Source organism: Oreochromis aureus, linkage group 7 (genome assembly GCF_013358895.1).
Source record: "Oreochromis aureus strain Israel breed Guangdong linkage group 7, ZZ_aureus, whole genome shotgun sequence".
NCBI lineage: Eukaryota > Metazoa > Chordata > Actinopteri > Cichliformes > Cichlidae > Oreochromis > Oreochromis aureus.
In genome coordinates, this window is record NC_052948.1 from 47,724,509 (window position 1) to 47,739,691 (window position 15,183).

The window sequence follows — 15,183 nt, forward strand, 5'->3', positions numbered from 1 at the left end:
TGTAAAATGTTGACATAATCACGACTGCGGATGAAAATGGATGATCACTCTTTCTCATTAGAAGGAAAAAACGCACAAGCACACAAACACAGAGACACCAGCCGTGTGTGTGTGTTTGTGTGTGTGTGTGTGTGTGTGTGTGTGTGAGTGTGTTTTGGGTAGTTGGATTAATGATAATTATCATCCCTCAGGAGTTGCAGACAGAAGGATGTGCTAATTGCAACAATTTGGTTTACACACACGCAAACACACACGCACAGTTTTCTCTTAAAGCCAGAGGAAAGTTTTCACTCTGCTTCTTTTTCACTCATTTGTTAAGGATGATTGGCAAACAATAGAAGTACAAGCCACTTTCACCCCCATTATGGGTTTAATCCCAGGAGCAAATGGGATAAAGTTTACAGGAGTTAATGAGGAGGAAATAAGTGGGTTGAGGGACTCATTCTCCTAAACGGATAGAGAAAATGGGTGAGTTTAAGCCTGTTGTGTGTAACAAACCCGCCATATGCTTTTTAATAATTCAGAAGCATGAATCTGTATACTTAGATTCACAGTAGGAATGGTTTTATTTAAATAATGCAGTTCCCCGGGTCTACTGACCTTTCACCACTGTACAGGGCTAATTTTAACATTTTCCATATAACATGTGCAGAATTTGTTTTATCTTTACACAAGTGTGATACTGAAGACACCTCTGCAGGTAATGAATGCATTTCCTGATGGAAACTTAATCTACCATCATTTCATTCTGTCAGACATCTCAAATTACGCATGAAAACGGGAGAAATTATAAATTTGTTAATGTATTTGTACACAAACAATTTATTGCATAAGGAAAGTAATCCCATTTGATACATTTATTTTATGATTCAGACTCGGAAACAAGTAAAGATTTAAAATGCTCCTTTTATCCATTTACAAGAGGAAGCATAAACAGGCATTGGTGAGTTTTCAGTAGGCTCTGTACTTGTTCTATTGGCAGTAACACTGGATGAGATGTGGACTGGGCTGGCTGATACAATAAAACAATTTACAGAGAAGACAAAGGACAAGAGACGGCTTCATATTTACAGGAATTTCACATTTAGTGTCACAAGTTTCCCACAAAGTTGTACGTGTAGATGTCTTGAATTCCAAAGGGCAGCTCGAGTTGTCAGTCTTTAAAAAAAATACAATCCCATCATGAAAATGAAGCCAGATTTCTCCGAAAAGATTCATCATGATGTGTTCGGGGGTCTTAAAGTCCACCCGACATCACCATGTCTTCCCAATAGACTGAATGTGCTCCTTAGCCTTCATCCTCAGTGAAGCAATACTGGAGTTCCTCGGATCAGCTGAGCAGTGGTATGCCGGGGGCGGGAGGCACATAGAGCTGATGTGAGGCAGGTGAGAGCTGTGTCCCAGGGCTGGGGAGTTGAGGAAGGATGACGGCAAGGAAGAGGGCATGGGAGGAGGAGGAGAAGGCGTGTAAGTGCCTGGGAGGCCCTGCGAGTTGCCGATGAAGCCCGGGAGCGACTGCAGCGAAGTGGAGGTGGTGATCGGGGTGGAGAGCCAGGGCTCCAGCTGCAGCCCGGAGCCCAGAGAGCTGGTGGGAGAACGACTGAAAGACAGCAGAGACGAGGAAGGGGTGTCCTGAAGCTTGATGGAGCTCACCTCCAGCTTCTCCTGTCGACGCCACTTCGCTCGCCGGTTTTGGAACCAAACCTGAAAATATAAAGATTTTTTTTTAATCATCTGTCTATCTTGATAAAACTTTTCCCTAAAAGTTTGATTTATACCCGAAAAAGAAATGAGGTCTATGAATCGATCCAGTAGCCAGTAGAAATGCAGAAAAATAAAACTTTTAGGCCCAAAATCAGTCATAAATGTAAACTGCAACCTCTATAATTTAGAATGTGAAACATAATACTGCAGGAAGGCATTTGAACATGAATGCAGAAGAAAGGAATTAAATATAGTGTCAGTGGAAACTTTTTGATTCCAGCACTTTGCATGGAGCTGTTTCACTGCACAAACAATAAAGCGAAACTGATTTAGAAATTGATTCAAATTCCATTTTTCAAATTTCTTTCAAATGTTTAAAAAACATAAAGACAAGATCAATATTTATTTATTAATTTATTTTTTTTTAATTTTATAAATTTGATTCCTATTTTGCTTGGTTACAATTCAAACAAATAAATAAGCATTTCCTCTTAGATAAAAAAAAAAATCCACTGTTGTCACTTTTATTAAACATTTATGATCGTTTTAATATTCCAATCATATTTATGATCTTTTATTGATCATAGGCATCCAAAGATAATTTTTTGCAAATCAAACGAACCCGTCGTTTCTCTACATTTCTAAAAGGTAATATAAATATTCAGAAATCTACAATAAATATATTAAATTTAATCTAAAAAGATCTAATTATTATTATTTTTTCTTTAGCCTTATAAGCATATGAACCGTCATCATTATGATTTGACTTACAGGCCTAACGGTCTTCAATATAATAAAAGGTACTTGCAATAAAATAAAACAAGTGGTTTTGCTTCGGGGACATACCTGCACCCGGACCTCGGGCAGGTTCACTTTCAGGGCCAGCTCCTCTCTACTGTACACGTCCGGGTAGTGGGACTTCTCGAAAGCTCGCTCTAGTTCGTGGAGCTGGAAGGTGGTGAAGGTGGTCCGGTTCCGTCGGTGCTTCTTCTTGTGGCTTTCGTCGTCGGACAGTTTGCCGTCTCTGTCCGGTGAGTCCGGGCACACGGAGGCTTCGCCGGTGCTGCTGCCACAACACACACCTGTGAGGAGAGGAGGCGGTGGAAGAAGTCAAACGCCGGGACTGGAAGTTTTAGCCGAGTTAAAATTCGCTTTTCAAAATAAAATGGCAACTCCACTATTTCCAGTTCAACGTGGCTTTAAAAAAAAAAAATATATATATATTTTATTATTATAATTATTTTAGATTTGTTTAAAATTTTTAATGTATTTATTATTTCGTTTGTATTTTTGTATCTATTTTTTTTAAAGAAAAGAACCTTTGCACCAATATCAAAATCGAAATCAAAATGTATTTTATAAAATACATTTTGATTTCCTTCAGGTGTTACTTTATCTGGACTTTAAACAACTTTCCAAACTAAATCACAGGATGCCTGCATATTTTCAGCATATTGTTTTTGCACTCAGATTGACTGACGCGGGACTAAATGTGAAGAAAACCGAATTTACTTACTGTCACAACTTTCCGAGTAATGGGTTTTCTTCGTTTGGCTCACTATTCCATTCCCGTTGCGCTCAGCGTCTTTGACCTGGACTCTTTCCGTCACGTTATAGGAGGCTGACTTGTGGAATATGGCGTCTTCTTTAAATCCCAGTATAGCCTCTATGCTGTGGACAGTGGACGGGTTGCTCCCCGGGCTCTGGACGCAGCGTGCGGCGGGAGACATGCGCTCATCCATCATCATTACTTGGGTAGTTGATCCAAGAAGCCACATTGGTTGATAAGTCCGGAAAAAATATCCAAAAGTAAAAAAAATAATAACAAAACACTCTGACTTCTTCTCAGATGTATTACCCCTTATGATAAAGTTGTAGCTTAATGTCGGGCGACGTTGGAAAACTTGCGCACAAGTGCCAGTATCTTGCTCGGTGGTTGTGGAGCATCTTCGGAGCCGGCTTTTAAAGTAACGCCTGCTCTAAGACCCCCTGCTCATGCGGCACCCCCGCTGCACGTCAGAGAGGGGACGTCCTGTTGGATTTGGCCCTGCTGGATTTAGGGGTGGCAGTGCGACCATTGCGGGCACCAGCCTCCACACCCTCCCTAACTCCTCCCCGTCACAAGTGCATGAGTCGGTGCTGGCTCTAAACCTACTTACATAAATCTTAAAACCATCTTTCTACTCCTCCAGATGTCATGTTCATGTCAGTCTGTGGGGGAAAAAAGAGAGGGCAGATTAGGCCCACAGATTTAGGTACAACAAAATCATAATTACAAGATTTCTGGTGAGGACAGGGATTGCAAGATGGCAGCTTAATATTTAATCAAAGCGTCAAGATATTGTTGCCAAAAATGAAGAGACGTTCCCTTCAGTTCAAAGATTATTTGCTTTATTGACCAAAAGAAAAGGTCATCCACCTACTGACACACGACTGAAAGCAACTTAAATTATTCAATACACTCATTAAAAATCAATTAAACCGCTTAATGATTTGTCAACAAGGTTCCTTTTAAAAACGGGTTCCTGTAAGTGTCGAGTCAAAGAGGTTAACAAAGCCCAAACAATAACATATTTGTGCTATAGCCACTTAACGGCAAACAAAGATTGACAGCAGTGTGGTAATCCTGCTTAAGGGGATTACATTATTTTACTCAAAAGAGTTAAAACCCCTAAAACTATTTAGCTTTTCCTAATTAAAGAAGGTGACCTTATCCTTTGTTTGCCACAGAGACGAGGGGGCACAAAAACAGAGAGAGATGCAAACGGAAAGAAAAAGACAAGACACAACTTTTACAGAAGATGCTCTCAGTGTTTTGTTGCACACACGATGCAATCATAAGACAAATTGCAACTTGCAGATGATGATCTTCGATTATGTTTTTGTCCAAAAGACCAAACCTTTAAGCCAAGAGACAGAAGTGCAGGGCTCACAAGTTTATTTGTGAGTTAACAATGATAGCTGCTTGGAAAAGGGGTTGTTGGAGACATGTGCAGCCCACATATCACTAAAAGTCGTCTTCTGTTTATTGAGATGGTTATGAAAAAAAATTTAAGATTTTTTTGTTTCATTATGAAAAAAAAAATCAACCTATAACAACAGTGATGACAGCCTCAAACGTCTGTGTGGTCTGTTGCTCATCAAAGAGGCCTAAATCTACTAAATGTCATCAAAAATCAAACCAAAACAAAACCCTGAGTTTTTCAGATTATTCTAAATTAGAGATTGAAATTTGAACTTGTTGAGGGAGGGGGAGTGAGAGGAAGATTGATACCCCTCTCACATCTGTATTGTAAATATCCAGAAGCCAAATATTTAGCATGAAAACTGTAAACAGGAGAAAACAGCCCAGCTTCTGTACAAAACATTTACTTACATCTAATTAAAGCAAATCCAAAACCTGGTCATTTTGTGGTTTTATATTTGGTTATATAACTGACAAAGGGGTCAGTAAAAACAGAGGTACTTGTAGACTGAGTAATGTTAGCGGCTTTCCTTTCGTCTCATATTGTTGACCCAACTTTGCCCGAACTGTTTGTTAGTGATATCAGCCTCCTCGCTCTCATCAGCTCTCAATAAGAAAGCAACATTTTTTTCTTAACTTTGATGCTACTATAATTCAGCTGGTTAAGGAAACAACTTATATACCAAAGGCTATTATCCTCACTACAGTACCCTGGGTTTGTGTCCCCTGCTTGTTTTCCTCTTCACTCTCCTCCCCTACCTTCTTGCTTACTTTACTCTCCTATTAAAAATAAAAGCAAAAAGGCCTAAAAAAAGCTAAAAATAAACATAACTGTTACATCATAAGGACAGAACCTTATGAAAAACTTTGCACACATTGTTGATGTGTGTAAATGATGTGATACCCCATGTAGGATTGTACTTTGGCATTTCATTTATTAATCCATTTATGTACTTTAAAGAAATAAAACAACACTGAAAAACCGGATTGTGTATGATTTAGATTTTACTTTGTTGAAAATTAATTCCCAAGTTTAAGCATGGCTTGGGGATACAGTTGAATGGATAGGTACAAAGTACAGTATTTAAATAGTTTAGTTGAAAAGATCATTATTCTAGATAGAAAAATACAACATTGGGATAGGGGAAAACCATTTTAGTTACCGATAAGTTCTACAAGGTAATAATATCCTGAATAATGAATTAATAATAAACATTATCATTATGTTGACTGTGTTTTTGATGAATTTGAGTTTGAATTTTAGTGATGATTTCCTGATTTTAACTTTACACTAAATGCACTTTATTAAATTAAAACTGTCCCAAGAGCTCCACTGCAGGTCCAGTGTAACAAGTGGTTTAACAATAGATTTACTGTGGTGACTTAGTGGAAACTCCTCCATCTGATGTGTAGAAAAGTAAAGATTGTGATTTACATTATGCTCATCCTGACCAATGCTGTGACCTTCTGGGGAATAATTAAAAGCCTTGACTTATTAATAAAGGTTTTTCTGTCGCCACAGTGCATCAGTGAGCATAACTCAACTGACAGGTAACTCTAATTAAGCTGCGAGTGTACACCCAGGAGAAAGATACGGTGGCCCTGAGAGGCCAAACGGACTGCAACTGAAGAAAACACCAGCTCTAAGAAAAATGCAGCAAAAGCACACGAAACACCACGGAAATATGAAAAACGACAATGGAAATAGGAAAAAAGAAAACAGAAATTGGAAAAACGGAAACAGAAATAGGAAAAAACGGATTTCCAAAACCACAAGGGAAGTGTTTCTGGGGAGACAATAACCCAACGGACCGGTTGCAGGAACCAAAATATGCTAAGAATTGGAATTGGACACTTAAAAGAAGTGGAGGATCTATCAGTTTTGTGAGGAAAGAAAAGATGAGAGGTAAGTGTGTTAGCCTAAATATTAGCCTAAAAATCCGTCATCAGTATTATATGAATCATGATAAAACACACCTACCATGTTTTGGGTTCCTGCAACTGGTCCGTTGGGTTATTGTCTCCCCTCCCTTTTGGAAATCCATTTTTTCCTATTTCTGTTTTCGTTTTTCCTATTTCCGTTGTTGTTTTTCATATTTCCGTTGTGTTTTGTGGCCTCTCAGGGCCACCGTAGAAAGACTCCTCCAAACAGTTTTAAGCAACGAACAGAACTTCTGCTCCTTAATATTTGCTTAATATTTTGTTAAACCTGCACTGGCTGCACTCATAGGTGGGTCAGTTTCTCTGTGTAGCACCTTAAGGAGCTAACAATTTCAACCATTAAGCCATTATGCTTAGCTAACTAGTGTTATTGTTTGCATTTATCCATTATTATTTCAGTGCTCTTACTTTTAGCTATGTATATCAATACTCATGGGTAACCATATAATTGTCCGTTATAACTGGTTATTTTTTAGCAACAGTATATTTCTCAATTTAAGAAAAAGTATACTTTAACAGTGCAACGCTTGCTTTAAGCTAAGTATGTTAGCTTAAACTGTTTAGCCATTACTTTTTGCTAACTCTTTAAATAGTTAGAAATGAATATATTTTCATTCTTAAATCTCCATTTGTTTCACACTGTACAAGCATGTCTGCAAGCATTTTTAAACTGGAAAAGTTTTGTTGGGTGAATGGGGGTGTTATGGAAATATTCCAAGCTAGTACTTCCTTGTTCTGTAAAAAGGAGAATTAGATATTTGGTTTTTCAAAACCTGAGTTTGTCCTCTCATCTGGAGAGAAACAGAGGAGGACGGCACAGGCTGACAACCTTGGCTGTGCTGATCCTATTAGATGTAATCTCCAGACTTTACAAATCCACATCTTGGGTTCATGTGAAACTCCTCAGGTTGTGACTCACTGTCCCCCCACCCCCCATCCTTTTCTGCATTATAGTTCCAAACTGTTTGGATAATGCTCAATTAAATTAAGACCTATTTCTTTACTTACTGCATTAGCCCTGATTCAGTAGATGGGATTATAGTTACTTAATCTTAAATATTTGATGTCTGTACAACAGAATTTCTGCTTGGCTGACCAGGTTAAAAGCCACTAAGTCTGATTATAAAATCACATTACCATATACAGTACATTCATAACAAGGTGTTTCCTTTTAAATTGCTGCATATAACTGACACACAAAAATGTCAGATATTTAAGAAGATATTTCAAGCTTAACAATGCAAACCAACACATTACTTGTATTCCACATATGTCTTTATTTAAAGTTTTCTCAGTGTAGCCACCATGTGTGTTTTAAGCGTTTATGAGCATTGCTTTTAATGTAATGATTTTGAAATTACAGTTTGTGCAAATCTGCAAATGTCTCCGCAAATGTGTCAGACACAACAGTTTTATTACAACTATAATGTCAAAACTTGTGTAGATCACCTTTTGTAGTAACACCGACAGAAAAAAAGACTAAATTTCATTAGTTCAACACCACATACAAAAGAAAAAAAAATCTAGAATCACCATGGAACCAAAAGGAAAGTGGAAATACGCAGACAGGATTGGTTTAATAAGTCTTGGTTATTTCATGAACCGCAAAACAATTTTAGAGATTAAACATTTACATTTTTTTGATAAACAGAGAAAAAAGTCAATATTATATGACAAATACAAATTTCAAAATATATCAGGGCCTGTAGCTTTATGGAGGAATTATGAAAAGAAATCATCCGTGGCAGTGGATCAGGAAGATGTACTTTTCTAGATTTCTTGTCTAAACGGTAATGAGGGGGAGGGAGCGGATAGGGCACTCAGCACATGATTTAAAATAGTATTATTTTGTTTTTATGGAAAGTTGGTAACGATTACCCACCGAGTAATCAGCTGACATGGAAACCTTTAGTGTATATTCTTAAATAGATGCAGACTGGTTGTGGTAAAGATATAACACCCTGGTGAAGATAATGCCTTTTTAGTTCTTAGAAGAAAAATGAATACTTTGCAGGCATTTTTACGTTTTGACTGAATCCCAGACGTGTTTTTTTTCCCAGGAAGTGGTGATATTCATTCCTCTCTTCTCTCTTCTTCTTCTTCTTCCCGACTTTGCGAACCCACATGCCCTCTCTGGCCGCTCACATGACGGAACACTTCTCTTCTGCTTTGGTCTTCAGCTCGGTGACCGTCGCCGAGGCCTTCTCCTTCAGCTGGTCCATGTCCATGTTCTGCAAGTTTTGAATTTGACCCAGGAGGGAGTCTTTGCCTTCCTCCTCCGTAGCGTCCTCATCCACCATCTTGAGCAGCTCCTCGGGCACGTCCACGTCATCCCCGGCCATCTCGATCATGTTCTCATCCTGCTCGCTCTGCACGTGACAACATCAGAACAGAGAGCACGGTCAGAATCCAGGAACATCAGTGCGTTAAGGTGGAAGTTGATTCATGACACGACAGCAATCACTGGATTTCTATATTTTATGTTGAATTCTTACAAAGGGAATTGAACGGGCTTTTTAAAGATCTACCTTTTATCCCATTTATTTTCAAATTAGGCACATTTTTCTGGGTTTGAAATCAAATTGTAAACAAGCAAAGTTAAAAACAAGGCCGAAGACAAACAGATAGACTCTGATATCTGTCTTAATCCACGTTCAAGAAACTGCACTCGAGGATATTCCGGCTGTCTGTGTTTTTATCAAGCAGGCACGAGTTTCATCTGACGTTATTATCCACACTGCCACACTTCATGTGTCACTGCATCAGAAAAGATGCTAAATTTAAAGCCTTTTTTTCCAACAAACAAAATCTAATCACTTAATATCTGGAATAGTCATGCAATAGGCACTGTGCTGTGACTACCGGTACTTTAAAGTTCAATCTGAGGGATTATCGCAGACCTGCTTTATCCTTTCCTATTAGAATCTAAAGATATCCTCTATAGCCTTGCACGAGACCTCATTCCTATTTCTTACCACACCAATGTTTTCATTCATATTGTCTGCTTCACATAATTCAAAGAATGGTTTTGCTTTTTTATTGTTGCTGAAAAATCTATTTCAAATGCTAATCTCCAGTAAAAACACTTTGACCTTTGTTCCCGTTAAGAGTGATGAGAGATGTAGCCATCATTCTCCAAGCATAATTACATTTGCATGTACTTCTTTCAGCCATTATCCTTATGATAATTATGTGGTTTTAATTTAAAAGAAAAACAGTGCTAAGAAATCCATTTGCCGTTTGAAACAGAAACACAAACAATGACATGACTGCTGCAAGAGATCGTTAGAAACACCTCCGGCAGCCAAGGTCATCCCTTCATTTAGATAAATAACAGTCACGATGTTAGAAAACCTGTAACAGAAACTTATTTTGCCATTTCCACCAAAGAACACATAGTTAATCACGTTTATCAAATTAAAGGTCCCTCTGTTGGTCTTTAGCTTTAAATGGTGTTAAAGAAATCTACCATACCTTTTTTTCTCCTTCCATTACAATTTATTTTTCTTTTCAGAGTCCTTGGAAATCCTGGAATAGCTCGCTTTGAACCCTCTAAAGTAGATGCTGCTGTTTCTTAAAGCCAGATCACTCTGAATCACTTTGGTGCTTCCTGATGAGCCTGGGACACCTGTTCAGTGGCAATTGGCTTTGTCCGACTCAAGGTGCAGTGCGCAACACATAGGCTAACGTCTCCAGGACGCTGGCTGAATCTCTTTTTCCACTAATCTACTGGCATGACTTCTACCTCCTGTTGTCCAGGCCGGAGCTGCCAAGCACTACTATTAGACTAAGATAACCTAAACTAACCATGAAGTAGCTATTTCTACCTGCAGACAGGGCACTTAGCTCAGCCATCTTATTTTCTTTCCCAATAAAGCTAATAAAGGGTTGTCAATTATTATTACCTGCCCTAATCCTTAAAAAAATCCCTCATAAATCCCTGTAATCTAATTAAAAAATTATATTTAAACAATGTAAAACACATTTATTGTGAGCAGATACAGTATAAGCATGTTTTAATGTTTTCTTTTAAACCAAAACCACCAGGGGCTATTAGGTATATTAATATATTTATATTTGCAATTTTAATTGTACTCACCTCTGTTTATAGCTAGCTTCTATGAAAATATATTGAATGTTCATATGTTTATAAAATGCTTGCAAAAGTGAACTCTTGTATTGAAAGTGCATCTTTGAAGTCTATTAACTCAAGTAAACCAAGAACTGTAATTTACTATATTAGTAGACAATGGTGTACTAGCGAGAATCATCAAAAAGCAATGAAAATTATTCAGATTTCATGGAACCTGACACAGCCTTAATTAATATAATGAATCTGTACCAAACTTGAGTAAATCCCCAAACTAAAAGTAAAAAAAATATGGGTACACTTACCTTTGGGAGTCTGTATTTTTCTCTGAGGCACACCCTCAGTGTTGCCCTCTCTGCCTTCTTATGCAAGAAATCTGCATCTCTCTCCATCCTTAGGGGCAAAAAAATGTTATTAGTAAATTATCCTTCAGTGTTGGCCATTAGTCATAATTAAAAGTTTTCCTGAACCACAAATGTGCATCCTCCAGTTAATAATATACTAACATGGCTCATTTCACCTACAGGCTCTCAATATTTAGTTAAATATATAAAAAAGTACAATTTAGTTACTGCTAGTTTGCCTATTAGCTCATGCTGTATCTAATAGCGGTTTTCATAAAGTTAAGTTTAGTAGACATATATGGTATAGCTGTTCTTTTTTAATATTTAACATATACATTTTTTTCTCATTTTGCAGCTTTTAAAAAACATGTAAAATATGTAAAATTAATATTTCTTATAATAAAAATAATACAATATTTCTCGATGTATGCTGCCCGAGTTTAACACTTGTAACTGTAAAAGATGAAGTACATGCTGAGACTACTGCTCAGCAAGAAAATACACGTATTTAATATATAAATTATTACACTGTAACATTATAAACAACATTTAAACTTTTTTCTGAAGATGATATTTTGATCTTTGAATCATGATTTCAGGTTACCAGTGATAACTTAAAAACGTGATGATCGTGATTTTCCAGCAGCCTGCAGTCTGCCAGACTCTGAATATTCCTGCATTTTTGAGACAAAGCTCGTGTACTTTCCCTCAGCCAATTAAAGATGGGATTATTAGGCTAGACTGAGTCAGGCAGATTTGAAATCAAGCCAAGACACCACGATTTAAACTGTAGTGAAAAAAGCAACATGGTGGTTAAGGTTAAGATTTCCAACAAACTCCCATTTATTGAAATTTTATTCACAGCTGTACAGATTACAGATGGCCTATTGGTGCTTTGAAGAGGCACCTATTTATCTTTCATATTCTTTCTTTAACAAATTCTGTTTGTGTGTGAATCATCATTTTGGAGAATTAGATCAATGCTAGGAATCTGCAGTTAATAAAAATGTGGACATTTTCTGATACCTTTCAAAATTAAACAGATTTAAGTATCCAAACATGGGAGTAGAGAGGCAGGATTAAACTTGTTATGTAATACAGGCTGCATGGATCTGCTTCATGCTGCAGAATCTGTGCATTAAAAAAACTAATTGAATTTATTTATTTGCAAACTCACATTATGCCATTATTTCAATATTTAAAAATGTTTAATGTTACTTTATTTTTAAAGACAAGAAAGAAATAGAAAAGAAAAAAAGTGAGAAAATGCTCTTTACATCGTACTTTAAATTTTGCTTGATTATTTGTTTAGATTCAAAATTAGAATAAGTCACTCAATATGTCAGCAATAACTGTTCTCGATGCAGAATCAGATGACAGATTATAGAAGATCATTGAGCTGAGTCCATTATGACATGTAGCCTTGATGGATTATATTGTAGAACAATATGAATTTTTAAAAAAAGATCAAATGTTACAGAATTTTTACTGTGGTGGTATAATTTCTGTGACCTTCAGTGACAGATCCACTGCTCAGAAACACACCTTGCTTATTGTAAATTCAAAAGAAATAATATACACATTGGCATTAAGATTTAGCGAGGCTAACGTGTGAAGATTAAAGTCATATATTAAGATTAAAAAGGGAAAATAGTGAAAGAAATGAATGAGATGAAACAGAATACAGCTCGTCAAGGTCAGATTGCACAGTCAGCAGCCATACTGTTTTTGGTGGGCCTGTGGGAGCGATTAAAAAAAAAACAGGGGCTACCCTCCATGTTGCTACTTACTTTTCCTCCACCAACTGTTTTTGGTACTCTTCATACTCCTCGCGGGTCATCCCTGCGGCTTTGGCTGGATCTGAGGGGGTGGCCTCCTCTTCTTTGTCACCTCCACCACCAAGACCCATTCCTGACAGGGGGTTCCCAATCATGCTCTTGATCAAGAAAGCCATCTTCAGTTCTGGGACTCTTTACTCTTTACGACGATGAGGAATTTTGAGCTGATGAATATGATCCTGCTCCCCTTCGCTTCAGCTTCCTATAGCTGTCAAATCCAGTGGTAGCTCTCTAGCTAACCTGCTGCTTGTCTATGGAGCCAAGGACACACTGGCAACAAGCAACAGAAACATATACAACACACACACACACACTCATGCACGAACTTAAACGCACACACGTTTTGCCTCGTCCATAATCTGGATTTAATCCTTCCTGCTTCACTATACTAAGAGGCAGATGGCCTGTTTTCTCTCTATTTTTAAATCATGCGGGACTTTCTGGATGTTTTTCGAATAACTCTGACACTACAGTAATTCTTTGGCAACAGTTGGAGAAGCGCTCGTGTCAAAAATCATTTTGGAGTGGGGCGTCTTCAGTTTGTCACCACACATATGTGGCTTCCACCCACTGTTGCTTAATCATATTAGTAAAGTACGGGTTGGCCAGTGTGCAGCTTATACTGCCAAGAGCAGAGTAGCAGGGTGGAGAGAGAGGAGCAGGATTAGAGTCTTGTTTATCCCCATGAAGCCATCCCTCAAGCAGTGCTATTGTTCAGTGCGAGGATGATTGACAGGAGGAGGGGTGGGGACCTTTCATTTCATTTCATTTCATTTCACTATCACTCAATCAAGATTCAAGCTTGGCGAGGAACCTGTACACGAATGATTGCACACTGAACATTTTAGGAAAGCTGCTCTGCTGATTTAATAACTAGGCGGTGCTCATTCTACCAAAGGGAGTAGCGTATAGATTGTAAGAGTATTTTTTCTTTTTAAATTCATTACTACAATCAAAGAACATCATAGAGAACTCCTCCACAACATGTAAACCACCTGCCTGATTGTGTAGGCCTCATTCATGTTGGATTCAAAGCAGCTCTCAGCCATAGGAGGATGGATATGGGACCTGTCATGGTGGCCTGTAATGTCTGACATCAGAGGATCCGTACAGTTCTTTTAGTTGTAGTTTTGAGCCTTGAGTACTCCTCCGGGCAGCGTATCGAGGTATCCTCGGGCAAGATACTGAACCTGGAGATGAACCTGCATTCATCAGAGTCTGAATATGGAAAATAAAACCACTTGTGTGAATGCGTGTATGATTGGGTGAATGAGACTTGTTCTTTGAATGTAATGCTTTTCCACTCAGGTACAGCAGAGAAGTGCTTTATAAGTACCAGTACCAGAGACAGGGTGCACAATCCTGCTGATATATTTTTTGAAAATATATTGAACACCATAAAGGAAAGAAACAGTATGATAAACAAATAAAGAGAAATTATTGCTATTTAAAAAATAATGGGGTCATAATTACCCCACTTTACCTGCTCAGGAAGCCACCACCATCCCATGGCACTTTTATGAAAAAATGCACTGGTAACGAGCTGGATATTTCTCCTCATGGTGTCCATAATTTCTGAAAGTGCTTTTGATTTGTTGGACCAGAGAACAGTTTCCTTCTTCATCTCCCTTCATCCTGCAAGAGCTATAGCCCAGAGATGGTGCGCTTTCTGAAACTATTCACAGTTGTTTTCAGAAGTTTTTTTAAACCACTCATTTACTTTTAATGCAGTGTTGGCTCAGAGTTGATGGCAAATGTGAGTTTTTTTCTTCTCAGCTTTATGTGAATCCTCTAAAAAGTAATTATGAGGTTCTCAGTTTTGTTTTTGCAGTTTTTGCAATTTTTTTGAAAACTTGATTCTCATCCAGTCTGTCACAGAGAGGTAAATCTGCCCTTTTTTGCCTCTGAAAGAACTGAATTTTTCACTTTTTATACCAAAATATACAAATTAATACAAATTTTTTTTGTTTGTTTTTTTACACGGTGTTTTGCTTGTTTTGTAGTTTCGTTCTAGTTAACAAAGTCATCTGGTCAGCTGCCATTCTAGTCTCTGTATTGAGACTAGTCAAATAAACAACCAATTTATGGATTGCCATGAAACTGATCCCAGGCCCACAACAAATACATTTTGTACAACTATATCTAGAGTTTACAATTACAGAAAATATTCAGAAAGCAGTAGTTCTCTGGGAGAAAATGTCTTGTTGATCAGAACAGAAGACTGCCACACTGCTTCGAGCTGATGGGACAGCAAGAACAACTCTTTAAAATTAAGGTATCTCTTAATGTGCAACATGTTGA

General features: G+C 37.8%; 2 protein-coding genes across 2 annotated transcripts; both read right to left on the minus strand.

The window, feature by feature from the left end:
* Window positions 1-568: 568 nt before the first annotated feature.
* rx3 (retinal homeobox gene 3) lies at window positions 569-6,689 on the minus strand. Its single transcript, XM_039614486.1, has 4 exons — window positions 6,651-6,689; window positions 3,221-3,915; window positions 2,551-2,786; window positions 569-1,704 (listed from the first exon to the last, which is right to left on the minus strand). Exons 2-4 carry the CDS (start codon window positions 3,480-3,482, stop codon window positions 1,255-1,257), a joined length of 948 nt encoding a protein of 315 aa, XP_039470420.1. The 5' UTR covers window positions 3,483-3,915; window positions 6,651-6,689; the 3' UTR covers window positions 569-1,254.
* Window positions 6,690-7,879: 1,190 nt separating this feature from the next.
* Window positions 7,880-13,250, minus strand: cplx4a (complexin 4a). The gene is made up of 3 exons (XM_031754464.2): window positions 12,835-13,250; window positions 11,006-11,093; window positions 7,880-8,979 (listed from the first exon to the last, which is right to left on the minus strand). The coding sequence occupies exons 1-3, from the start codon at window positions 12,996-12,998 to the stop codon at window positions 8,752-8,754; spliced, it is 480 nt and encodes a 159-aa protein (XP_031610324.1). The 5' UTR covers window positions 12,999-13,250; the 3' UTR covers window positions 7,880-8,751.
* Between the last annotated feature and the right edge of the window lie 1,933 nt (window positions 13,251-15,183).